Raw genomic sequence first — 25,824 nt, forward strand, 5'->3', positions numbered from 1 at the left:
GTTTTGGGTTTTGGGTTTTTGGAGGGGGGGTTGTTTTGGTTTTGGGTTTGGGTTGTTTTGTTTTGGTTTGGTTTTGGCAAATCCTTTTAATGTCTGCCTTAATAGAGGAATGCTGGATTCTCCTACCTGCTTCTGCATTCAGTCTGTTGTGATACTACATGTCTGCCGTATAACCTCTGGAAAACTCCACTGTACACTCATGAGAGAAAGGAGGGGGTGATCCCTGGACCACACTTTGAGAACTACTGATATGATAGAAACAACTGTTTCTGTGGAGTCAGACAGACCTTAACTCAGATCTCACCTCTTGCAGTTGACAGTTGTGTCGCCTTGAACAAGTGACTTAATCTCTGAGTCTATTTCCTCCTTTGCTGAATGGAGAGAGAAGTGTGCTGTAACTCCTAGGACAATGTAGGGGTTAATAGGTTATTTATTAAGTGTCTGGAACTTGGTAGGTGTGCAAAAAATATTCCTCAGGGCACATTTTTTTTAATTGCGTAAAGTACCCAGGAAAGGCCTATATTAGTTTTGGGTGGGTTTTTTGGGTTTGTTCATTTTCCAATTCTCTTCCTGTGTCTGCTCTACATATATGTCAAAATACATAAAATTATTTTAAGGTCCTTATTTGGCCCTCTACTAGACATCAGCTCCTTGAGAACATACAGTCCTGTTTCTCTTCAAATCCCTAGCTCCTAGCAAAGTGTTTGTACTTGGTAGGCATTCAGTACAGTTTGAAAAGAATGGCATCTGAAACCTCAGCCTAAAATTGAACATAAGACCATGTCATTGACCCTCCCTTTCCACCAGAACTTAGTATCTTCAGTTTTATTTCCTTGAGCTCAGTTAATCTTAACTGGTTATGGTATCAGTTGATATCAGTAAGGGTAATTTTCAGGAGAATTAGAGCCACAGAACTTAAGCCTCCTTCTAGAGCTTAGACCACTAGAGGTAGCCATTAGCCACCCTCCTCTCTCTCCAGTTCCACTGCCATCTTTAACTGGGAAGACATGAAACAATAAGTAATCTATTTAACAGATACTTAGCAGTTTCTATTTTGTATAGAGCACCTAGTGGGAAACAGCTTATCTGGTACAGAATAAAGTACCACGTAATGCCTCTTATATTACCGTTTATGTTTTCATGGTTTTTATTAGCCCTTCAATTGGATATCATCTTTGACTTCCAGAAGCTTATAGTCTAAGTGGAGAAAATGGACATATGTAGTGGACCGTAATTCAGGACATGAGGAGTGGTGCTGAGTTGATCAGCAGCCAGCTTCAGGATTCCAGAATGGAATCTTGATGCTATGGTTTGTGTGATCAGTGCTGTGTGTTTTTTTTGCTTTGTTTTGTTTTTTATATTTTTGGCTGCGTGGGGTCTTCGTTGCTGCGTGCGGGCTTTCTCTAATTGCGGCGAGTGGGGGCTACTCTTCGTTGTGGTGCGCGGGCTTCTCATTGCAGTGGCTTCTCTTGTTGCGGAGCACGGGCTCTAGGCGTGCAGGCTTCAGTAGTTGTGGCACATGGGCTCAGTAGTTGTGGCTCGTGGGCTCTAGAGCGCAGGCTCGGTAGCTGTGGTGCACGGGCTTAGTTGCTCCGCGGCATGTGGGATCTTCCCGGACCAGGGCTCAAACCTGTGTCCCCTGCATTGGCAGGCAGATTCTTAACCACTGCACCACTAGGGAAGTCCCAGTGCTGTGTTTTAAAGCCCAGGAAACTCCCATTTCATGGTTCTGTGGTTCTCCACTGCCATTTCCAGACTTTGGATGCATCTGACAGCGGGAAAGTAGAAGACAAAGTTGGGATTGGTTGGTACAAAATTACAGAATGCTGAGGAAAATTATGCCCAGGATTCAAATTTAAACTCAGTTAGCATTTTTTGAAATAGTAGACTAGGTTCTTTCTCCTATGTCATGTAATATTCTTAACTATCCTGTGAGGTAGGTAGTGCTGTTGCCATTTTCCAGATGAAGAAATTGATATTCAGGCACGTTCAATAATATGCTTAAGTTTATATACCTAGTAGGTGGTGGGGCCAGGATTTGATCTCTACTCTTAGGCCCAGCAGTTTTTGTATTTAGCTATGTTGCATTTAATTTGTAGGCCATGGAAGTCTCTTTCAAAGTGTTTTTTGTATTTTTGGTTTTTTGGTTTTTGTTTTGCTGGGGAGGTAAATGGTCACAATAGAGTTGTGGTTCTAATGTTTCTGAAGAGGCCCCTTCTCTGCCCAAATGCTCCCAACCACTACTCACACAAGTGGGCTCAACTTCATGAAACGTTGTTTAATCTGTCGAAAAGGATTTTCCTTTTGATAGTGTATATGAAAGTTCCTGTCATTAAGTTGGCATTTAGTTATTGTTTCCCAAACTTATGAGTGAGTCATATAAACTCACTACACTGTATCCCTACCTATATAATTATTCCTACACTAATTTCTTCATTTGCCTATTTCTGTCCCCAGATGGTAAGTGCAGTAAAACTCTTTGGACAAGCAAGATGGTATATACAGAGCAGTCCAGTATAATTGCTTTTTTTAAGGTACACATGAGAGGGGCAATTGTGAGAGGAATGGATAATGGAAGAGATGGAGCCATCTGATTCTTACTCTCTCCTCCCAGGTAGAAATGATTGGGCAGATCAGTGGCACGTAGCTGAATGCTTTTTGTGGCAATGTTTAAAGGTCCTCTGTCTCATTTTTTATCCCCAACTCCTTTCCTTCCCTAGTCATCTTCAGGCAGGCCGTGAGAAGCTGCAGCAATGTCTGATTTTGTGGAAAGCGAGGCCGAGGAGTCAGAGGAAGAGTACAATGATGAAGGCGAGGTGGTGCCCCGGGTCACCAAGAAATTTGTAGAAGAGGAGGATGACGGTGAGGAAGCCCCAGCCTCAAGCTTCTCCCCAGTATTGCTAAGCTTTGGATAGTTGGATTCTTGCTGATGAGAGGCTCAGGCTGAGCACAGAAGTTATCACACATGAGGTACCAGCTTGAGAATTTTCAGTCATTCATAGAAAATATTTACTGAACATCTGTCTGCTGTATGCCAGGCACTGTACCTAGAACTAGGAATACAACATAAAGTCCCAGCTATCGTAGAGCTTATACTAGTGGGAGGGGACAGACAGTAAACCAATAAATAAATACATAGGTAATGTTTCGCTCTTTTAGAGACTTAGCAGTGTTGGTATTTATGTACCCACTTTCCAAGTTCTCTGTCCAAATCCAACCATTAGGATCATCAGCAGAGTGCAAACATGAAATTGCTCTAGAGACAGAAAGGAAAATGCAAGCTTCATGGAAAGCATTATGGATGAAAGAAGGAATATAGCTACTGAGTTTATAAACTGAGAGGAAAACAAAGGTTACTGGTGGCTGTAAGGCCTCTAGTAATGATTTTGACAAGCCAAAGTAATTAGGAAGCTCATCTTACCTAAATACAGATGGTGAATGTGGAAAAGAGATAATTCTTTTCCAGAAGCTGCTCTAAGTCAGTGGTCATGTTTTTTGTATCTTTAGATGAGGCAGAAGAGTTAACATGGCATCCAGGTCATTAGGTTCAGAGCAGATGAGAAATAACAGTTAAGCAGGTGGCCCTGCCCCAGCCCCAGCCTATTTCCCAAACTGCATGCCTCAAACATGCATGTTTTCCAGATGAGGAGGAGGAGGAGGAGAACCTGGATGATCAGGATGAACAAGGAAACCTGAAAGGCTTTATCAATGACGATGACGATGAAGATGAAGGGGAGGAGGATGAGGGTAGTGACTCTGGTGATTCAGAAGATGATGTTGGCCACAAGAAGAGAAAACGCAGTGAGTAGCCTCTCCTTAGGTCAGGTGAGGATGGGGTTTAAGTCATAGTGGAGAAGGGGCCTCCCCATCACCATGGGCAACCACTCTGTCTTCTCTAGCATCTTTTGACGACCGCTTGGAGGATGATGATTTTGATCTCATTGAGGAGAATTTGGGTGTCAAAGTCAAAAGAGGAGTAAGTGCCCTTTTTGTCTCTGTCCTTTGGGGTGAAGGAAGAAGCCCTTGAAATTCAGCGACTCTGGGGGGAGGAGGCACATCCAGAACAGTTTGGGGAATGTCAGCGGGGAGAAAGTGGCTCAGTATCACTGTGCTGTGGAGCCAGTTCTGGGTGCCTGTTAAAGGCTTGTCAAAGTTTCAAGGGTGGGCCTTGGGGCGTACTTGATGTGTTCTTTCCCATCTCCCTTGTCAGTATAGCTGGGGTGGGAAAATAGGAGTGAGACTGGAGAGCAGGGATCCTTATGCCAGTTCCCTCAGACCCTGACGAGGCAGATTTTCCACCCCTAGCAAAAATACCGACGTGTCAAAAAAATGTCAGATGATGAGGACGATGACGAAGAGGAATATGGCAAGGAGGAACATGAAAAAGAAGCTATTGCAGAGGAGATCTTTCAGGATGGGGAAGGGGAAGAAGGGCAGGAGGCCGTGGAGGCCCCCATGGCTCCTCCAGAGGAGGAGGAAGAAGATGATGAAGAGTCAGGTATGTAGCATTAGGCAGGGAAGCCAGTTTGGGGCGGGGTGTTGGGATTTCCTACCCCGAACAATAGAATGGGAGACCATTGTTCAGCTACTGGCCCCCAGCATTTGACACAAAGAAGTTCCTTTTCAGGACTCTGTCTCCCCTTCTCCTCACCGACCACTCCTACAGTAGGAACTAAAGCCATTCAGTCCTGGCTCATCCCTTGCCTCTGGGCACTAACCTTTCCCTTCCCTATCCAGACATTGATGACTTCATTGTGGATGACGATGGACAACCACTGAAAAAACCTAAGTGGCGGAAAAAGCTTCCTGGATACACTGATGCGTGAGTGGGGTCTGGTGCGAGGTGGTGATAAGGGCATCTGAGTGGACCCGGGCAGGAAGGAGGAGGTCAGAGGCCTCTGCTAAAAATGGAACAGTCAGCTCTCAGCATTTTGCTTCCCTGCCCGTAATATCCTTTACCAGGCAGTGATGTCGGACTGTTTCTAGAAGCTTTGATAGCTCTCTCAGCATTCAAGGGCCGTGGTGGGATGAAGGTGGAGGCACACACAGGCAAGGATCCAGCCTCTCTCTTCCACCTGCAGCTCCATGTTCATTTGTTTGTTTATTAGTCTTCTAAATATAATTTTGTTAGAAGAAGGCTTTTGCCCTGAGGGAATACTATAATGTCTTAGCAGAAGATGGATCTACTGAGTGTGACATGAAACCATGTGCCTGTTGCTGTTTGATCCTTGTCACTGGCACGTGCCAAAGATGGGCTTTTTAATCTCAATAAATAATAGTTTCCCCGGGCTTCCTTGGTGGTGCAGTGGTTGAGAGTCCGCCTGCCGATGCAGGGGACACGGGTTCATACGCCGGTCCGGGAAGATCCCACGTGCCGCGGAGCAGCTGGGCCCGTGGGCCATGGCCTCTGAGCCTGTGCGTCTGGAGCCTGTGCTCCTCAACGGGAGAGGCCATAACGGAGAGAGGCCCGCGTACCGCAAAAAAAAAAAAAAAGTTTCCCCAGAAATATCCCCCAGCTAAGCCTTTCCTCCGCAGTGAATATGCTTTTTTTGTTTACATTTCTCTTAACCTTTTTAGTCCCCTTGGGGTAGGTACAGGATCTCTGCAGGGGCTGCATTTGTCTCCTCTCACTGGAATCTGGGCCAACTGCCTTTTGCTCTCACCCACAGTGCCCTGCAAGAAGCCCAGGAGATTTTTGGTGTGGACTTTGACTATGACGAATTTGAGAAATATAATGAGTATGATGAAGAACTGGAGGAAGAGTATGAGTATGAGGACGATGAGGCTGAGGGCGAGATCCGAGTGCGCCCCAAGAAGACCACCAAGAAACGTGTGAGCCGCAGGAGCATCTTCGAGATGTATGAGCCCAGTGAGCTGGAAAGCAGCCACCTCACAGATCAGGACAATGAAATCCGAGCTACTGACCTGCCTGAGAGGTTCCAGGTAAGGAAGCACCAGTGTCTGTCCTGCTGAACTGTCATCAACTGCCCTGAGCCTCCTTGGTACAAGAGTTATAGCAGAGAAACAATCTAGCAACAATCTTAACAACAATGGTATATAGGGGGACTTCCCTGGCGGTCCACTGGTTAAGACTCCATGCTTCCACTGCAGGGGGCGCGGGTTCAATCCCTCGTTGGGGCAGCGCAGCCAAAAAACACCAAAAAATGGTATACAGGAAGTCAGCTTTGAACCCCATCTGACCAGGCGTACAGGAAGTCTAGCTCAACATAGACTCTCCAGTGGCTTATGGTTTCTTGAGCAAATACACGACATGCCTACTTCTTGCCAGACAACACTCTTCCGGGTACTAGAAACGTGTGCCTCTGGAGCACACGTTTTTGTCCAGAAGTAGTGCATGTTTTTGCTATGTGAGATACAAGATAAAGTCAGTCTCGTGCTGATGCCTTATCCCCTGCAGCTCCGTTCCATCTCCGTCAAGGGGGCTGAAGATGATGAACTGGAAGAAGAGGCTGACTGGATCTACAGGAATGCCTTTGCCACACCAACCATTTCTCTGCAGGTACCCCAAAAAAGATGCTGTATTTTGACATGAACCAGAAGCTACTTCATTAGGATGGGGAGCTGCTTCTCCCCTGCTCCAAACATCTGTGGGCCTAGTATAGAATAGCATGTGTGTGCGGGTATGTGAGGGAGATTTTTCTAGATTTAATCTGAGAAGGTCATCCTGTGACAAGAAGCAGTTTTGTGTGTGGTAAGACAGAGCAAGTAATGGTGTCGTTGCTGTTTCTTTTTTCTTCTGACTGTAGGAAAGCTGTGATTACCTAGACCGAGGGCAGCCAACCAGCAGCTTCAGTCGAAAAGGACCCAGCACAATTCAGAAGATTAAAGAGGCCCTGGGCTTCATGAGAAATCAGCATTTTGAGGTAGCACCTCAAGCTCTAGTCGCCCACTGGTTAGAATTTCAACTGGGGGTGATGGAAAAGGTGGCTACCTAAGTCAGGTGGGGAGCCCCCTTCTGTCCACAGCAGTGGTCCCTTGACTCAAGAAGCGTGAGGACCATAGACTCTAGCGATCCAGAGAACAGTGCTACCCCGTTTGCAGCATTATCTTCTCCTGTTGGGGGTGGGTGGGGGAGAGCATGTGTCCTGATGGGCCTGTGAGGGAGGCCAAGCTTCCTACTGTTAAATTTCCTGGAGCTGTTTATTCCTCTAACAAAGGGGGTCCTTGCAGATCTTTCCTCTCTGGCTGACTGCCACCTCCTTGCCCCTCTAGGTGCCTTTCATTGCTTTCTACCGGAAGGAGTACGTGGAGCCCGAGTTGCATATCAATGACCTGTGGAGGGTGTGGCAGTGGGATGAAAAGGTAATATAGGGATCCATGCCCCTCAAGGGGTTGAGGGCTGGACTGGGTACTACCACTACTGGCACCCAAGTTCTCCTGTACATATCAGGTGGCAGCCCAGACCCTGTCAGGCTTCCCCCAGGGTCTCCTGGTAAGGAACAGCATGGTCTTGGGTGTCCAAGGCTGAATACCATCCCTTACTCCTGCTTTGTCTTGTCCTAGTGGACCCAGCTGAGGATCCGTAAGGAGAACCTAACACGGCTGTTTGAGAAGATGCAGGCTTATCAGTATGAGCAAATCTCTGCTGACCCTGACAAGCCCCTTGCTGATGGCATCCGGGCTCTGGACACCACCGACATGGAGAGGTAGCATATGCAGGGTTTATTCCATTACAGGGAGCCCTCACACCAAAGCCAGGCCCCTGCCCTTCCACCCCCACCCCAGAGCAGCATAACCTTGCAAAATTCTCAGCACGGGACCCGTTCCTTAGAATCCCAACTTAGCAACAAGTCAAAAGTGATCTTTCTGACAGGGAAATTCCTGTTACTTATTCATCTTGGTATAAAAGGTTAAGAGGATCAGATAGTCATGTTTGCTTATTTATATGTTCCCCGTGTGAAAAGCTACATGGGAAACCAAACTACAACCAGAAAGTAACTTGGTGAGCCTGGAATCAGAGAGGGGTGTGGGAGGGGAGCAGATGATTTTAGTGGCCAGCGGCATGAACCTGGGAAAGAAGGACAAGGACTGTCTCAAGGACTCTGAACCGGAGACATGCTGCCTCATCTGCCTCTCCCTTTTTGTTGCCATTTCTAACAACCACCAGCCACCACTTATTTGACATATTCCTCCTTTAAGATACCTTGATTGCAGTTAAGTCATGGTCTGGGGCCAATGCATGTCTTTAATAATTGGAGAATATAGGTACTCATCCTAGTTGGGATCTTGCCTCATGGGAATTGGACCTCTTGTAGCAAAACTGGGGTATACCCTTCCTCTGTGACAGTTGAGGTCTTATGTCCCTTCCCTCCAGGCTCAAGGATGTACAATCAATGGATGAACTGAAAGATGTCTACAATCATTTCCTGCTTTATTATGGTCGTGACATCCCCAAGATGCAGAATGCCGCCAAGGCCAGCCGCAAGAAGCTAAAGCGTGTAAGAGAAGAGGGAGATGAGGAAGGTGAGTGTTGGAAAAGAAAACCTAGAGGCTTGGTGGCCATGGCCTTTCCAAGGATCCCCTTGGCCGATTACACTTCGGGGCTTCTCTACATGTGTCAGATCCTTGGGAGTGATTGGAAACCGGAAACCAGAAGACTAACTCATGTTTTCTTCCCAGGTGATGGTGAGGAGGCAGAAGATGAGGAACAGAGAGGGCCAGAGCTCAAGCAGGCTTCCCGCCGAGATATGTACACCATCTGCCAGAGCGCTGGGCTAGGTAAAAACGAGCTGTATACGTTCCCCAGTAGTCACTGGTAGGTAGGAAGAGGACCTAAAGGACCTCTGAGTGAGTCACCAGTCCACTTTTAACACTTGCTACCATGACCCACACCCACGCCACAGGAATTGTCCAGCCTCTCCCATAATTTCTGAAGGAGTGGGAAACACATGATCAGAGAGAGGGAGTTCATCCTATCTTTGAGAAGTTCTTTTACTAAACGGTAACTTCCACCTTAGTTCTGACCCCAGTAGTCACATAGAAAATTTCTACTTTTTCTGCTTTGTGACAGCCTGTTAGGAATTTAAAGTCAGCGTTTTCACTGTTCACTGTAAGACATCCTGCTCCTGCTCATTTGTGATCCCTTTAAAGTCTAATGCCCAGAATTGCTGCTCTAGACTGAAAGCCAAGAGTTTACTGGGCCCAGCTGTTGGCTCACCTTTCACCCTCCTGGTTTGCTTTAGATGGCTTGGCCAAAAAGTTTGGGCTTACTCCTGAGCAATTTGGGGAAAACCTCCGGGACAGTTACCAGAGGCACGAGACAGAGCAGTTTCCTGCAGAGCCCTTGGAGCTGGCCAAGGATTATGTTTGCAGGTAGGCGTTGCAGTAGGTGGCTGGCAGGAGGAGGGACCTGAGGGCAAAGATGTCGTCATCCTGCAGCTCCTCCATTTTCCCTACAGCCAGTTCCCTACACCAGAAGCTGTGCTGGAAGGTGCCCGCTACATGGTAGCCCTGCAGATTGCCCGAGAGCCCCTTGTCCGGCAGGTGCTGAGGCAAACTTTCCAGGAGAGAGCCAAGCTCAATATAACCCCCACCAAGAAAGGCAGAAAGGTAAGCCAGTTGAGGGGCTTTGATCTAGCATGTGGTCCAGCTCTGTTTGATTGAACTGAGTTTCTTGCCTTCACACTTAGCTGAGCTGTCTGCCTGAGAGCAGAGAGTCAGTCTTTTTTCCAAGGGTCAAGCCCAGTCTGTCTGTTGACTGATGATTCCCTCTTGTGTACAGGATGTGGATGAAGCCCACTACGCTTACTCCTTCAAGTACTTAAAGAACAAGCCTGTTAAGGAACTGAGAGATGACCAGTTCCTCAAGATATGCCTGGCTGAAGATGAAGGGCTGCTCACCATTGACATCAGCATAGACATGAAGGGGGTGGAAGGGTAAGCAAAGCTCTGGGCTGGGGGCTCTTTGGGAAGGGCTTGGTCAGTAGTCTGTTGGAAGGAGGGGTCCCTCAGGAATGTGAACCACACTTTCAGAACTGAGCAAGCCACCATCCCTGGCTCAGTCACTCCCAGTGTTCAAGGGCATTTGGCCGTCACCTTTTCTCTGTCCCTGACACCACAGTGTTGTCTCTCCTCAGCTATGGCAATGACCAGACGTATTTTGAAGAAATCAAACAATTTTACTACCGAGATGAGTTCAGCCACCAGGTGCAGGAGTGGAATCGGCAGCGGACCATGGCCATCGAGCGAGCTTTGCAGCAGTTCCTGTACGTGCAGATGGCCAAAGAGCTCAAGAACAAGCTGCTGGCCGAAGCCAAAGAATATGTCATAAAGGTGAGGAGAGGAGCTCGTGATCTTTAGTCACATGATTTCCCCAAGCTAGAGCTGAGAGTGAAGGCACCCCTTAATAGCTGTCCTGTAGCTAATGGGGAAACACTGGGGGCAGGCTTAGTATAACCTGAGAGGCAGTGCAAACAAGGTCACGGGTCACTCCAAGACCTCCCCACTTGAAGAGCCTCTTCCCTCCCTCCCCCACTGCATACACATACTCTTTGTTTATACGACTGGCCTCTGTGTACTCTCCTATTTCTAAAAGCAAAGTACGCCTTCAGGTTGTAAGCGTGCTGAGGGCTAGGAATGTGCATGCATATAAATATGACCTTTGCGAATGTGTGCCTGCATCTGTTTCCCTAACCTACTTGGCGGGCCTGCTGCACATAGTGACTGGTGTGCCTCCTCCCCAGGCCTGTAGTCGGAAGCTCTACAACTGGTTGAGGGTGGCACCCTACCGGCCGGATCAACAGGTAGAGGAAGATGATGACTTTATGGATGAGAACCAAGGGAAGGGCATCCGAGTCCTAGGCATTGCTTTCTCCTCTGCCAGGTAACTTTCTGTCTGGCATCACCCCTTATCTGTCTCCCTAGTCTCGTTCTTCTCTTACTCATATCCTCATATTGCTGATTATCACACGGTTCTTTTTCTGTTGGGCTGGCAGAGATCACCCTGTGTTCTGCGCCTTGGTCAACGGTGAAGGAGAAGTGACAGACTTCCTCCGGCTGCCTCATTTTACCAAACGGCGAACTGCATGGAGAGAGGAAGAACGGGAGAAGAAGGCAAGTGACTAGGACAGGTTACCAAGTGTACATCTTGAGCACATCTTATAGTTCAGTGGGGATAAGAGTTTATGGTCTATGTATATGTATAACTGATTCACTTTGTTATAAAGCAGAAACTAACACACCATTGTAAAGCAAATATATCCCAATAAAGATGTTAAAAAAAAAAAAAAAGAGTTTATGGCCTAAGCAACGTCCCGTGCAAGACCCTGATTATCTCTGACTTGGTCCCTGACCTCTTAAGTCCTGGGATAAGTCTCACTTCCGTAGGCAGTAGATGGCACTCAAGTTCTAGTGCAGAATTTCCTTCTGGCTTGAAGCCAGTTCCTAGGCCTTATGTGCTTCTGGGAGCTGCCATAACTGCCTCTGTTTTTACCAGCATCTGGGTCAGCTTGTTCCAGGAGCTGAAAGCCACTGTGGCATTAAGCCAATCTTTTCTCTGCTTTAGCATTTGTGTTTCTACCAGGGAAAGAGAAATTTGAATTCATCTCGTGTATATGCTTCTGATTTTTTTTTAGCATAAAGGTATCTTTCAATTTTATTGACAGAGCTCCATTCTAAAAAATAATTTTCAACAAACAGCTCTTTAAAAAAAGAAAGAAAAATCTTAAAGTGGAGATTAGAATAGTCTTGACTGCCAGGCAGTGGTTTATGTTAAAAAAAGACCTAAGTATGTTTAGTTAACCACAACTCAAGTATAAGCCAGAAGTGTAATAATCTTAGGAAATATTAACAGAAGTACAATGTTCAAACTAGAGGTCCTAGTCCCCTCGTTTTGTCTTCCAGTTTGACAACGTGTGATGCATCATTGTTCTGTGGTCTTGTAAGGTCTCAAGCTACTTAGGGAGAGAGAAGTGCTTGAAATCTCCCTATCCTCAAAGTCCTTCAGCTCCAATTTTCTTTCACTCCAGGCTCAAGACATTGAAACGCTAAAGAAATTCCTCCTGAACAAAAAGCCTCATGTGGTGACAGTTGCAGGAGAGAACAGGTAGGGGTACCAGGGGATTGGGCCAGGCCTGGCTTAAAGTCACTCATCCTTTATTGTTGAATCTACTCTGTCCCTGTTACAGAGTAGGCATGCGCCTGTGTAGAGCCTTGGTAATATCCCCATCCCCAGGGGGTATCCCTGGGGATATTGTACCTCTTTGTCTTCAAAGCTCTCTCCTCCCCCACTCCCAGCCATGAGATTGTTCATCCCTGAGAAACTGTCCAGAAATATCCCTGACCAGCACCCCTCATTCCTCCAGGGATGCCCAGATGTTGATTGAGGATGTGAAGCGCATTGTGCATGAGCTGGACCAAGGTCAACAGCTGTCCTCTATTGGGGTGGAGCTGATTGACAATGAATTGGCCATTCTCTATATGAACAGCAAGAAATCAGAGGTAATGCTGGAGCCCCACCCTTAGGCCCTGCACAGGCAAGAGCTATCAATCCCAGGGAGTTGGGGAAACAAAGATTATGGGGGCACAGGATTGCACCTGTTCACTTACCTATGCAGAGGATCTCCATTGTGCCAGTCATGGTTCAGATGGGGAGCCCCAGAGATTAAATTGGTCCCAGGAAAAATGGTCCCAGAGAAGAGAAATTGACTTAAAAAGCCAGGCGGTTTGGATTTCCTCTTGCTGTTAGAGCTGAGGAGACTTTATGGCCCTGCTGACCCTTGTTTGACTCTAGGCAGAGTTCCGGGATTACCCTCCTGTGCTGAGACAGGCAGTCTCCCTCGCCCGGCGTATCCAGGACCCTCTGATTGAATTTGCCCAGGTTTGCAGCTCTGATGAAGACATTCTGTGCCTCAAGTTTCACCCCTTGCAGGTGAGTAGAATTTGACAGATAGGCCCAAGTGGACAGAGTGGCACAGTAACCTTATCCCTGCCTGCTGTGTGTCGACAGGAGCATGTGGTGAAAGAAGAGCTGCTCAATGCCTTGTACTGTGAATTTATCAACCGAGTCAATGAGGTTGGAGTTGATGTCAACCGTGCCATTGCCCACCCCTACAGCCAGGCCTTAATTCAGTATGTCTGTGGCCTGGGACCTCGAAAAGGGACCCATCTCCTAAAGGTAGGATTGGGTTGAATCAGAAAAAAAGAAAAGTTCTATTTCATTGAAACTTTACTTTGCCAATATGCTTTGACAGGCAGACCAAGGTCAGAGAGGTAAAGGCACTTTACCTTTTGCCTAGAGTCATGAAGCTAGAGAGAGTCAAGGGTCAGACTTCAGACCAGGTGGCCACAGTCATGGTCTTCACTACTGTACAGTGGTGGCTCATGGAAAAGATAACCTGAGCCATGATTTAAAAGAGATGGAGGAAAGCGAGAGTGTACTAGACACAGACCTCAGGATAGTGGGGGTTATTTGTTTTTTTATATGTGTGTATATATATATATATATATATATATATATATATATATATGTGTGTGTGTGTATTATTTATTTATTTTTGGCTGCATTGGGTCTTTGTTGCTTCATGCAGGCTTTCTTTAGTTGTGGCGAGCAGGAGCTACTCTTCGTTGTGGTGCGCGGGCTTCTCATTGCAGTGGCTTCTCTTGTTCCAGAGCTCGGGCTCTAGGCGCGCGGGCTCAGTAGTTGTGGCACGCGGGCTCTAGAGCGCGGGCTCAATAGTTGTGGCGCATGGGCTTTGTTGCTCCGTGGCATATGGGATCTTCCCAAACCAGGGCTCGAACCCGTGTTCCCTGCATTGGCAGGCAAATTCTTAACCACGGTGCCACCAGGGAAGCCCAGGATAGTGGGGGGTTTTTCCCTAGTGGAAAAAAAAGATTTCATTACAGAGGAGGGTATGTAGTGATCTTCAAGAGTATTTGTAATTTTTTTTTTCTTAATATGGGGTGGCTACTTGACTGTATCATTAACTTTGAAGCAATACGTTAGGTATGTAATATCTTCGCTTGGCATAGTTTAGTCTTTTAACATAATTTTTTTAGTAGCAGTTAGTATGGTGTAGTGCTCAGTTAGATATCGGGGTGTGGCGGCAAAATTCCCATCATGGAGGGTTTCCCAGAGACCTGAAAGCAGGCTGGGAGGTGGGGCCTGCCTACTGCTCCAGCTTACTCCAGTCTGCTCTTCTAGATCCTGAAACAGAACAACACCAGGCTCGAGAGCCGGACCCAGCTGGTCACCATGTGCCACATGGGTCCCAAAGTCTTCATGAATTGCGCTGGCTTCCTCAAGATCGACACAGCCTCCCTGGGGGACAGGTGATGCCCTCTGCCTGGGTGGGCCAAGAGGAATTCTCTTGGGCTTTGCTTTGGGGATTCAGGGATTAGGGCTGTCAAAGGGCCACAAGCTGTTTAAATTAGGAAATGTTTTAAAGCAAAGGTGAGGAACCTTTATTTAGTCAAGAGCCTCTGACCTATGGAAAAGATCAGTTCAATTATGTGAAGCTTTTTTGTGAGAGAAACATAAAAAGAACCAACTTAGTTTATAAATTAAGGACAGAAAACATAAGACTTGGTTCAGTAAACACATACTTGTTCTGTTGTTAATGGTTTGTTGTGGCTAGATAAGGGTGGGAATAGAAGGGGCAGTGGAGAAGCAGTGTGGGGGTCTGAGGCATAAGGAAGGGGGAGAGAGATTTGGTATGTTTTGAGATGATGTTATTGAGAGAAAGTTCTATTCACTTGGACTTTGGACTTCACTATTGACCTCTTCCTCTCCAGAAGTTATCAACTCAGTCTTTGGAGGATCTTTTCCACGGGCACATAGCTCCTCATTCAGTAATGGAAATCAGTGGGGAAATAGGCTTCAAGTTCTAAAACTTCATTTTCCACCCAGCTTTGCTGTAACACTCCACGAATAACATAGGTCCATGTGAGTGCACGGGCAAGACCAGCCTGGGAAGGCTTTATGGGGGAAAGTAGCTGTCAGCAAATTCTCAAAGGTCTTCTTCCCCCTTCTTGTTTTATCTTATTATAAGACTTATATAAGTTCATGATATAAAATTCAACATATAGAAATATTATGCAGAAAGTGGAAGTCCCCCATAATCCCACCCCCCAGAGATAATTACCATAACAAGTTGATGTATACTACAACTTTTCTAAATTTTATTTTTGCTATGCATTTACTAACTACCCATTTACTACAAAAATGGGATCATACGGTTCATAGTGTTTTGCAGTGCATTTTTCACGTATCAATATATTGTGGCCATCTTTCCATGTCAGCACACATAGATCTACCTCATTCTTTTTAATGGCTGTATAGTATTCCATTGTATGGAGGTACCCTAATTTATTTAACCAGTTCCCCATTGGTGGACATCTGGGTTGTTACTAGAAGCTTCTCGTTATATATCCTGCCCCTTTTCTGCCTTTCCTTCAGCACTGACTCATATATTGAAGTCCTTGATGGTTCCCGAGTTCACCCTGAGACCTATGAGTGGGCCAGGAAGATGGCAGTGGATGCTCTGGAATATGATGAATCAGCCGAGGATGCCAACCCTGCAGGGGCCCTTGAGGAAATCTTGGAAAACCCAGAGCGACTCAAGGACCTGGACTTGGATGCCTTTGCAGAAGAACTGGAGAGGCAGGTGGGTGACAGTGTAGAAGGCCTGGCACAGAAACTATCCCAAGTGGCCTAGTTGAGAGGAGACTTAGGCAGCAAGTCCTCAGAGAAGCCCTAATAGTGTTAGTGTAGGAGACCTGATCCTTCTCCCTCCCCATGCTGTACTGGGTTTCTCAAGGAAGTTTTCAGTCTGCTTATTAAGGAGCCGAGGACGTCTCGGAGACTGCTGTAGTCATTGTTGGGGGCACATTGCGAGGGAGCTGGGAGGGGGTGAGTAGCAGGATTTCCTTCTAGGCCCTCTTTCCTCCTTTCCAGTGGTGCGGTTTTGCATTTGTCTGTTTTACACATTGGGGTTCCGTGAGGCATTTTTATCAGAACAGTGTTCTGTGGCTAAGAAAAAGTTTGAAAACCTCCTTTAGTCCTTTAGTAAATGTTGGGGGGATAGAAGAGAAACCCTGACAGGAGCCAACTGGCCTACTTCATTCATTGAAACCCCTGATGGCTCAGTTGGGGAGCAGTTGCAAGGCTCTTCTTGACGGGGGCTTCTTCCCCAGGGCTATGGTGACAAACACATCACTCTGTATGACATCCGAGCAGAGCTGAGCTGTCGGTATAAGGACCTCCGGACAGCCTATCGCTCTCCCAACACAGAGGAAATCTTCAATATGTTAACCAAAGAAACACCAGAGACCTTCTACATTGGTAAATTCTGTGTCTGTTTTTTAGCTGGAGGAGGATACATAGGGGTGAGGGGATGCGTTTACTGTACACATTCATACCAAGCAACAGTTCCAGCAGAATGAGGCAGGTTTGTACTGTAGGTGGGAAAGACCAGGGAAACTTTTAAGAAGATTATAGCGCCCTGAGCTGGAAGTCAAAGCTGAGTTCAAGGTCAGATTATGCTTTTAACCTGCTGCTGTGGGGTCTTCATGGGGTCAGTCTTATGGCCTCATTTTCCTGTCATCAAATGAGGGGAAGATCTCCCTTTTTGAGGATGTGAAGGAAATCAGTGGAGATGCTCTAGGACAGAAGTTCTGTCATTAAACGGCTGGTGGGAAGGAGTTACCTCTCCCGTTCTCTTAGCCTGCTTCCTGTTCTCTTCTTCCCTTCCCTCTCCTCCTCTCCCCTTCCTCCAGGAAAGCTCATTATCTGCAACGTCACTGGCATCGCCCATAGGCGTCCACAGGGTGAGAGCTATGACCAGGCAATCCGCAACGATGAGACAGGGCTATGGCAGTGCCCCTTCTGTCAACAGGACAATTTCCCTGAACTAAGCGAGGTACGTGCTGCATTGTTACCATGGTAACTCTGAATTTCCTCTATTGAATGGTCTCAGTGCCCTAGAAAGGAACCAAGAATGGGGATAGTTTAGATGACACTTTACCAAGTGAATACACAAAGAAGGAAGAGGGCTGGAATGCATATAGGCCTAACATGAAGTCCCTCTGTATGCTAGTCAGAAATGATCTATGTGGTTTTTTCTGTTCTCGCTCAACCCTTAATCCTTGTTTCCCATTCTCTGAGGATGTAGCTCAACCAGAGTAGAGACAAGAGGATATATGCATTTCTCACATACAGTGTAGGCACTGTGTCCCTATGCTAGTTAGAAGGTATCTGTAAGGCTCCCTTCAATTTTTTCATTGTCCACACACATCTTAATTTTTCCCACATTCTTCTAGACATCATCTGCTTTTCTCATGGTTAGAACTCATAAAAGCCATCCTGAAAGCTTGTTCTGGATCCTCAAATGTTATTTAGGCAGACTGTAAAATAGACAGTTTCTTAACTTTACCCAATAAAAGAAGCTGGTGAGATTTGTCCAGGTTATAAAAGAGCCAAGGTGTGCCTGGTTCACTGAAATGAGTTGTTCTGAGGAGACTGACAGAGATATTTCACAGAGATGCCCACTAGGTCAGAACAGAATGGGAGGGAGGGGCTTCAGTTGTAGCTGGAGGGACATATAAATTAGATTAACATAAAAAATTGGTCTGATGGCCAGTGGTGCCAAACATGAGTTATGAGTCAAGGAACTTTGGGAATATTCAAATTCTGTGTTGCTGGGTGACTAAGTCGTTGTGTTCTCACATCATGATGCCAGTGTCAATGGTAAAATGAATTACAGCACTCCTGGCAGCTCTTTTCTGAATGTGTGATCTCCAGAATCTTAATGATCAAGCTCCTCTCCTGATGCCCTCTTTAGGTCTGGAACCACTTTGACAGTGGTTCATGCCCAGGCCAGGCCATCGGTGTCAAAACAAGGCTAGACAATGGTGTCACTGGCTTCATCCCCACCAAATTCCTCAGCGACAAAGTGGTAAAGCGGCCGGAGGAACGAGTGAAGGTAGGTGAATGACTGGGGTAAGGCCCCTGGTGCAGTTTTCAGCTGCCCAAATCAGGCTGGCTTTGGGCTGTCCCCACCAGCAGTTAGGCTCTGTTCCCAGTGGCTCCTGGTGGGGAGCATTTCAGGAGGATTTATAACCAGTTGAGTGAAGTCAGGGCGAGAACCGTCTGTCTGAATGAGGAGCAGCTTTTGTGCCCTGCCTTTGTGAAATTTCATCAAATTGCCGGCCCTTTGAGAGAGGGCTCTCTCTTCCTGCGTGGGAAGCTGTGGTTTAGTCCGGCGGGCAGGAAGCAGGGCCCAGCATTACATGCTGTGAAGCAGAAAGGCTAAGCTCCCTTTCTGTTCTAGTATTCTCTTGTCAGAGCTGCCATTTATTCTGCACACACTAGATACCAGCCCTTGACATTTACATATGTTGACTCAAATCTCACAGCCTGATGGGGAAGGAAATACTACCTTCTCTTTTCAGAGAAATTTGAGTGCCTTTTCCAGGATCAGCTGGTTTGTTAGTGATACAGCTGGTACCACATCTGCCAAATTCTCTGGTTCTAAGTGTTGTGAACCCCTGAGCCTATGGACTTAGGAAGGCTGGGGAAAGACATTCCGAATACAGGCATACCTGATTTTATTGACCTTTGCAGATACTGTTTGTTTGTTTGTTTGTTTTTACAAATTTAAGGTTGGTAGTAACCCTGCATCAAGCAAGTCTATCAGTACCATTTTCCCAACAGCATTTGATCACTTCGTGTCTCTGTGTCACATTTATGTGTAGTAATTCTCACAGTATTTCAAACTTTTTCATTATATTTGTTAGGGTGATTTGTGACCAGTAGTCTTTGATGTTAGTCTTGCAAAAAGATTAGGACTCACTAAAGGCTCAGGTGATGGTTAACATTTTTAAGCAATAAAGTATTTTTTAACGAAGGTATGTACATTTTTTAAAACATAATAGTGTTGCACCCTTAGTAGACTATAGTGTGAACATAACTTTTATATGTACCGGGAAACTAAAAAATTCTTGTGACTCACTTTATTGTGATATCTGCTTTATTGCGGTGGTCTGGAACTGAGCCTGCAATATCTCCAAGGTATGCCTGTAAATGAAGCTAGGGAGATTTTCAGAAGGAGAGCCATGCAGATGACTGGGTTTTGTCACTCTTTAGACAGAAGGGCTCAAATCAGGGGTAAAGTACAGAAAATAGCTACTACTTTGCTTTCCCTCCAGAAAGGGCAGCCAGACTTGGATCACATCCTAGCAGCAATAATTAGGCAGCTTTATGAGAAAAAGGGAATATTACCAGTGACAGAATATGTCCCAGGAGGCTTCAGTTGGTTTTTCTGCCTAGAGTGGGAGGCATCAGTACAGAGCACAGACTATAGTCTGCAGACGAAACTGAACTCTGAACTCCTGCTAATCTGCCACTCAGTAGCTGGCTGGCTTTGGGCAGTCACTCCACCTTTCTGCCTGGACTTTGCTTTTCTCACATGTAAAATAGGGCATCGGGCTAGACCATCTTTGTCCCTTCCAGCTCAAATGTTCTGTGGATCTAGGTGGGAATGACTGTTCACTGCCGCATCATGAAGATTGACATCGAGAAGTTTAGTGCAGACCTGACCTGCCGCACCTCAGACCTCATGGATAGGAACAACGAGTGGAAACTGCCCAAGGACACCTACTATGACTTTGACGCTGAAGCAGCAGACCACAAGCAGGAAGAGGACATGAAACGGAAGCAGCAGCGGACCAGTGAGTGTGCCCATGACCATGCCTGTGCACCCCAAGTCCTGGCAGCTCTCCCTCTGCAGGATGCACTGCTGACTGCTCAGCTTCCCAGTGGGAGTGAGTGCTCAGCTCTGAGGTGCTGAGACCCAGAGGCATCATGAAAGGGAGCCATTGGCAGGGCTGGAAGCTGGGGTCTTCTTGGGTCACATTTTCTTTGCTAATGCACTGTGACTCTTAAAGCTTCATTCTCTCAGCACCCAGGGGCCCAGGTTAACATATCGTTCGTATCAGAGAATCCAGGCCCAGAGAGGGTGAAAGAGTCTCAGAATTCAGTAGTGGGTCAGAGATTAAGCCATGGCCTGTCCCATTGATGTTGGCTCCCAGTCCCATCACCTGATCTATACTTTTTTCCTGCTCTCTTCAGCATATATCAAGCGAGTGATTGCACACCCGTCCTTCCATAATATAAATTTTAAGCAAGCAGAAAAAATGATGGAGACCATGGACCAGGGTGACGTGATCATCCGACCGAGCAGCAAGGGTGAAAATCACCTGACAGTGACCTGGAAGGTCAGTGACGGCATATACCAGCACGTGGATGTGCGGGAAGAGGGCAAGGAAAATGCCTTCAGCCTGGGAGCCACCCTGTGGATCAACAGTGAGGTGAGAGGCAGCCCCTGCCTGCACTAGCATCCCCACTCCTGCTTCCAGAAACAAACCACTTTCACCTTAGTTACTGGTATGCATTGTATTTTAGCTACACAGAGCAACAAAACAGGAGGTTGGTTATGAAATGAGTAATTTGATATCAGTTTTGTATATTTTGCACTTCTTTCCCTGTTCTCCAGATTTTAAAATAGACTAGAGAACCGCTGGAGGAAGAGGAGAAAATACACATGCAAGCGCTTCGTGCACGACACACACACACCAAATTTCTTTGTCCTGTTTTCAGTGGAGAGAAATTTTATGAAGTCCCCTATTGTTCCCAAGCACTAAGGGAGAACTAAAGTTATGAATTAAAGGATTTTGTGCCTTGTAAGCTAATAAATCTGGGCATGACTCAGACAGATGGATAAATTGAGGGGACTTTGCAGCAGAGTGAGGCTGCAGCAGGGCTGGGAAGTTCCTCCCCTCCAGTGGGTTCTCTTCCAAGTGGATTTGATGAAAGGCTGAATCTCAGCTCTGGATATGACAGTCGGGGCCTTTTTCTTCCCACAGGAATTTGAAGACTTGGATGAGATTGTTGCCCGCTATGTTCAGCCTATGGCATCCTTTGCCCGGGACCTTCTGAACCACAAGTATTATCAGGACTGCAGTGGTGGGGACCGTAAGGTGAGCCCAGGGCCCTGCAAGGGATGACACCTCCCAGTCACTTACGGATGTATGGTTTCCCTTCAGTGTAGGGGATGCTCAGCTGGTGAAGGAGGTGTACATCATGTGTGAGCCAGACATTGTGTACCAAGCATGCTGCTATCCCAACCTCTCCCCCTCATTCTACCCCCAGAAATTAGAGGAGCTGCTCATCAAAACTAAGAAGGAGAAGCCCACCTTCATTCCCTATTTCATCTGTGCCTGCAAGGAACTGCCCGGCAAGTTCCTACTGGGATACCAGCCCCGGGGTAAACCCAGGTGAGCACTGGTGCTGAGAAGGTGCTGCCACTGGGGTCCACAGATAGGCTAGCAGGCCCCCAAACAGTACTCTCTCTGGTTCTGCTTGACTGCCTTTCTCCTCTTATCTGTTCAGAGTGGAGGTGGAGGTTGGAGGTGGGGAAAGAGGGTGATGATTTAGAGGCAAAAGGCAGACTGAATAAGAAAGGTTCTTTAATCAACCCTGTGAAAAGGAGTTCCCTTCACCTCTTCTCCCTCCCAGAGAGTGATAGAAATTACCAGACACTCTCTCCACCTGACTGGCAAAGATGGGGGCCAACACACTGGTCACTCCTTCCACTCTCTGCTTCACCCTCACCAGGGCTTTTCAGCACACGGTGGCTCACTGTTGCTGTGGTGAGCCTGTGCTGAACGGGGATAGGTCAGGAAAGCATCTCTTCCAGTCACCAACCTGCTCCGCTCCCTTCTGTGTATGACTGACAGGCTGGCCTTCCTAGGTATTCCTCTATCCCAAAGGAGTCCCTCCTTTGTTCACCCTGCATCAGACAAAGTCTGATTTCCTTAGGCCTGCTTTCTTTGTGTCCCTTACCCAGACTGATAGCCATACTAGCCTTCTCTACTCCCCCATCCTCCCTTTGGTCCTTGGCCACAGCTTGTGCCTTTCTGCTCTTAGTCCTGTACTGCTCGCACATGATGCACAGTGTGGGCTCTATTAGGAGGGGCTCAGAGGCCAGAGGACAAGAAGCTCTAGACTCTGGACCCTGCACCATCGTGGGCATTTCTGGAATATTGTGCTTGTTTCTGAGAAGCCTTTTCTGACTCACCAGCATGCTTCCAGAAGATGGCAGCCAGGGCCATGTGGCGGTTGGAAACTATCCCATGAGCAACAGTTGAACAAACAGGGGACTTTAACCAGGAGCAGAGGCAACATGATAGCGTCCCTTGGAAAGGGGTACAAACTCCTTGTGGTGCAGAATGAACAGCAGTTGGGTAGAAGATCTAGGAAGCAGGTTTCAGCTTAATATGAGTCAGCACATTGCCGTACTTATTAGCGTTGACTGTTGGCTGTTGACAGCTGTCCTTTATTGAGCACAACCTGTTTTAAGTGTTGTGATAAGTGCTTTATGTGTTGTCTCATTTATTCCTCATACCCACGCTATAGGTTTAAGTGCTGTTATCCTCATTTTACAAATGAGGCCGAGATTCAGGTTTAGTAACTTGGTACAAAGCCATATAGGTGATGAGTGGCAGAGACAAAACTGGAACAAGGACTGGGTCTGAACCCAGAGCCCATCCTCTGATCCACTCTCTGCTCTGGCAAAGTGTTAAATAAGGGCAGACCAACCACCGTCAAGAAGCACTTCCAGATTCCGGCTCGTGGGGAGCTGTGCTTTGCTGCCCTGGGAGGCCCCTCCCAACCCTGACACTCTGTGATCTCAGTAACCCTCACCTGCAGTGTGCTGCCAACATACTGCAGCGCAGGACGGTGGCCCAGCCCCCAGCAAGGCTTCTTCCGGCAGCCTGAACATAGCACACCAGGGGCTGCTGACTCCTGGCGTTGCCTGGACTCTGCTGTGCCCTCCTCACCTCACCCAGAGTGCAGCCTCCTTTTACAGGGTCAGGGACTGGCTCTTTTATCTCTCCTTTCCCCCAGCACCCAGTGTGGCTACTTCACATGGTGGAAATCTGCTCTGGCCGCTCTCTTACAGCTGGCCACAAGTGGTATCTGATGCACGTTTCCTCCCAAAATCCCAGGATAGAATATGTAACAGTGACTCCAGAAGGATTCCGGTACCGGGGCCAAATCTTCCCGACTGTGAATGGCCTTTTCAGATGGTTTAAGGATCATTATCAGGATCCTGTACCAGGTGAGTTCTACTCTCTCTGACTTGTGGAGTGTGGTTGAGGGACACCTAAGTGCTGAGTCAAGATAATCACTAGCCTTCTACAGGAGGGGCTGGGGCCTAGGCTGTCATTGTAGTTCTCTTAATTCCTATTCCATCTTCCACTTTGCCTGTACAGCTTCCCTATTTTTTTTTAATTTATGTATTTATTTGGCCACACCACGTGGCTTGTGGGATATTAGTTCCCCGACCAGGGGTTGAACCCATGCCCTCAGCAGTGAGAGTGCAGAGTCCTAACCACTGGACTGCCAGGGAATCCCCCCAGCTTCCCTTCTTTCCACCCACCTCAGTACCTCTCCCAGCCCCCCAGTTGTAAAACCAGAAGTAGGTTTCTGGTGAGACATAATTTGGGCCATTTCTTACAGGCATCACCCCCAGTAGCAGCAGCAGGACCCGGACACCTGCCTCTATCAATGCTACCCCAGCCAATATCAACCTTGCAGGTAAGGAGCTCGTGCTGGGGACTGGGGGTAAGAGGGATGGAGCTAGAAGGACTGTCACCTCTAACATGCCCATCTCCCACCTCTGTGTGCTTACAGATCTGACACGGGCGGTGAACGCCCTGCCCCAGAACATGACCTCACAGGTGTTCAGTGCCATTGCTGCCGTGACAGGACAAGGCCAGAACCCTAATGCCACCCCGGCGCAGTGGGCCTCCAGCCAGTATGGCTATGGCGGCAGTGGAGGGGGCAGCAGCGCTTACCACGTACGTGGCTTGGGGAGGAGGCTCCCTGCAGAGGGTGGGGAAGGGTGAAAGGGAACGGTCATCCTTTACCAGCCTGTGTCCATAGACTGGCCTCTGCAGTGCCCACGACGAGGGCCTTCCTAAGGAGAGGATGCTACCACAGCATTAGGAACTGTCTCCAGCAGATGTTCCTTTTTCTCAGGCCCATTTAAGGGGAACGGGAATGAGAGAAGTTCTGACCTTTCCAGAGTCTTTTGGGATCTTTAGAATCCTCAAGCCTCTAGCAACCTCAAGTGGTCAAGGGTGCACTGTGTTGTTGTGCCAGGTCCCATCGTGTTGGCCTGCCTCTGCTGCTCGGAACCACACACTGCTCAGGAGAGGGTCAGCTGGAAGGCTCTGGATGGAGCCCAAATTTTCAGCTTGCCAGAAATTCACAGAAAAACCAAATAAGCACAAAACCCGTCCCGATTCAACTGTTCACCTTTCTCCAGGTGTTCCCGACGCCAGCCCAGCAGCCGGTGGCCACGCCACTAATGACCCCCAGCTACTCCTACACAACCCCAAGCCAGCCCATCACCACACCACAGTACCACCAGCTACAGGCCAGCACCACCCCTCAGTCTGCCCAGCCCCAGCCCCAGCCCTCCTCCAGCTCCCGGCAACGGCAGCAGCAGCCAAAGTAAGTATACAGATGGTGGCACAGAACAGGTTATTAGTAGAGGGAGGTGCTCTGGATCTTCTGACAGCCATGGCCCAGGTGATGTCCCCAGGAGGACTACTTTCTGGGAGAAGAGGGAAGAACACAGTGTGGCAGCAGGCCATGGTTGCTGTCCATAGAGGCGAGGTCCATTTCTGCAAGAATGGATGCTCACCAGTGATTGCTGGGAAGGCTTTCTTCTAGAGAGTCCCAGTCTCAAAGGCCCTTGTTCTCCCTCCCAGGTCCAACAGCCATGCAGCCATCGACTGGGGGAAGATGGCGGAACAGTGGCTGCAGGAGAAGGAGGCAGAACGGCGGAAACAGAAGCAGCGGCTGACACCTCGGCCCTCCCCCAGCCCTATGATCGAAAGCACCCCCATGTCTATTGCTGGCGACGCCACCCCACTCCTGGACGAGATGGATCGGTAGGGGGCCTGCTCCTAGGACTCTGGTTACCTCTGAGGCTGGGAGAGGCCTGGCTGCCCATTGCCTCACTCCTTGCCCCTCCTTTTCTGTCCATAAAGTGGAGTGAATTGACGTTCTCTTTGGTGGTCAGCCTGGATGGGTGACAGTCTGGATGACCTTGCGCACTTGAGCTCAGTGTACGCTAGGCAACAATACTCCCACTCCAGGTCCTCACCGACCACCTGTCCTGGGACCAGGCTGGGAAGGGAGTGTGGCAGGGAGGAAGAAGAGGAAGAAGAAAATGAGAGTGGAACAGTTTTGTATTCTACTCCCTACAAGCCATTTTGAGCTTCTGCTCTCACCTGACTCTGGGCTGTGACGGAGCACCAGCTCAGCACGTGAGTCTCCCCCAGCTCTCGTGGGGAGATGAATGCTATTTATTCAGTTTGGGACAGGAGAGAGGAGGGAAGGTATTTCTGACCGATACCAACAGCTTGGGTGGCTATCAAAGCAGGATCACAAGGGACGTAGGGGAGCAGTGCTAACCTGCCCAGCCCCACCTGGCTGCCCCTACCCCCTGCTGCCACGCTTCCTGCCCGTCATTTGAATAAACAGTGTTTCTACAGAGCACTTGGCAAAGCCTCTCTCCAAGTCTCCAGCTCTTGAGGGGGAGCTTTCAAAGCAGTGTTTGGAGCTCTGAGGGCTCCCTTGACTCCCTCTTCCAGGCCATCAGAGAGGCAGGGACTTAGAGAGGAGCAGGTGGCTTCTGTACCATGTTGCCTAGGGTCACATCCCTGTTCCACTTCCCAGCCCTGTGACCTTGAGCGAGTTCCTGTTGTCTCTAAGCCAGCTTTCTTATCTGT

At 47.9% G+C, this 25,824-nt stretch overlaps 1 protein-coding gene across 1 annotated transcript in view; it reads left to right on the top strand.

Annotated features, from left to right (window-relative positions):
* Nucleotides 1-25,093, top strand: part of SUPT6H (SPT6 homolog, histone chaperone and transcription elongation factor) — a 31,009-nt gene extending 5,916 nt beyond the window's left edge. The window contains exons 2-37 of the mRNA XM_059997985.1: nt 2,721-2,862; nt 3,643-3,801; nt 3,900-3,976; nt 4,306-4,498; nt 4,738-4,822; nt 5,670-5,943; nt 6,419-6,520; nt 6,768-6,884; nt 7,234-7,323; nt 7,525-7,667; nt 8,336-8,484; nt 8,641-8,739; nt 9,204-9,333; nt 9,420-9,570; nt 9,743-9,897; nt 10,098-10,293; nt 10,704-10,843; nt 10,956-11,073; nt 11,988-12,064; nt 12,324-12,459; nt 12,752-12,889; nt 12,968-13,135; nt 14,162-14,289; nt 15,416-15,623; nt 16,153-16,300; nt 16,735-16,877; nt 17,799-17,939; nt 19,491-19,686; nt 20,087-20,325; nt 20,881-20,994; nt 21,167-21,291; nt 23,026-23,138; nt 23,540-23,617; nt 23,714-23,880; nt 24,351-24,538; nt 24,799-25,093. Of these exons, the coding sequence (XP_059853968.1) occupies nt 2,754-2,862; nt 3,643-3,801; nt 3,900-3,976; nt 4,306-4,498; nt 4,738-4,822; nt 5,670-5,943; nt 6,419-6,520; nt 6,768-6,884; nt 7,234-7,323; nt 7,525-7,667; nt 8,336-8,484; nt 8,641-8,739; nt 9,204-9,333; nt 9,420-9,570; nt 9,743-9,897; nt 10,098-10,293; nt 10,704-10,843; nt 10,956-11,073; nt 11,988-12,064; nt 12,324-12,459; nt 12,752-12,889; nt 12,968-13,135; nt 14,162-14,289; nt 15,416-15,623; nt 16,153-16,300; nt 16,735-16,877; nt 17,799-17,939; nt 19,491-19,686; nt 20,087-20,325; nt 20,881-20,994; nt 21,167-21,291; nt 23,026-23,138; nt 23,540-23,617; nt 23,714-23,880; nt 24,351-24,538; nt 24,799-24,985 (5,181 nt within the window). The 5' untranslated portion in view covers nt 2,721-2,753 and the 3' untranslated portion in view covers nt 24,986-25,093. The remainder of the gene's footprint in view (nt 1-2,720; nt 2,863-3,642; nt 3,802-3,899; nt 3,977-4,305; nt 4,499-4,737; nt 4,823-5,669; nt 5,944-6,418; nt 6,521-6,767; nt 6,885-7,233; nt 7,324-7,524; nt 7,668-8,335; nt 8,485-8,640; nt 8,740-9,203; nt 9,334-9,419; nt 9,571-9,742; nt 9,898-10,097; nt 10,294-10,703; nt 10,844-10,955; nt 11,074-11,987; nt 12,065-12,323; nt 12,460-12,751; nt 12,890-12,967; nt 13,136-14,161; nt 14,290-15,415; nt 15,624-16,152; nt 16,301-16,734; nt 16,878-17,798; nt 17,940-19,490; nt 19,687-20,086; nt 20,326-20,880; nt 20,995-21,166; nt 21,292-23,025; nt 23,139-23,539; nt 23,618-23,713; nt 23,881-24,350; nt 24,539-24,798) is intronic.
* Nucleotides 25,094-25,824: the final 731 nt, after the last annotated feature.

The sequence above is a fragment of the Delphinus delphis genome, chromosome 19, assembly GCF_949987515.2.
Source record: "Delphinus delphis chromosome 19, mDelDel1.2, whole genome shotgun sequence".
Lineage (NCBI taxonomy): Eukaryota > Metazoa > Chordata > Mammalia > Artiodactyla > Delphinidae > Delphinus > Delphinus delphis.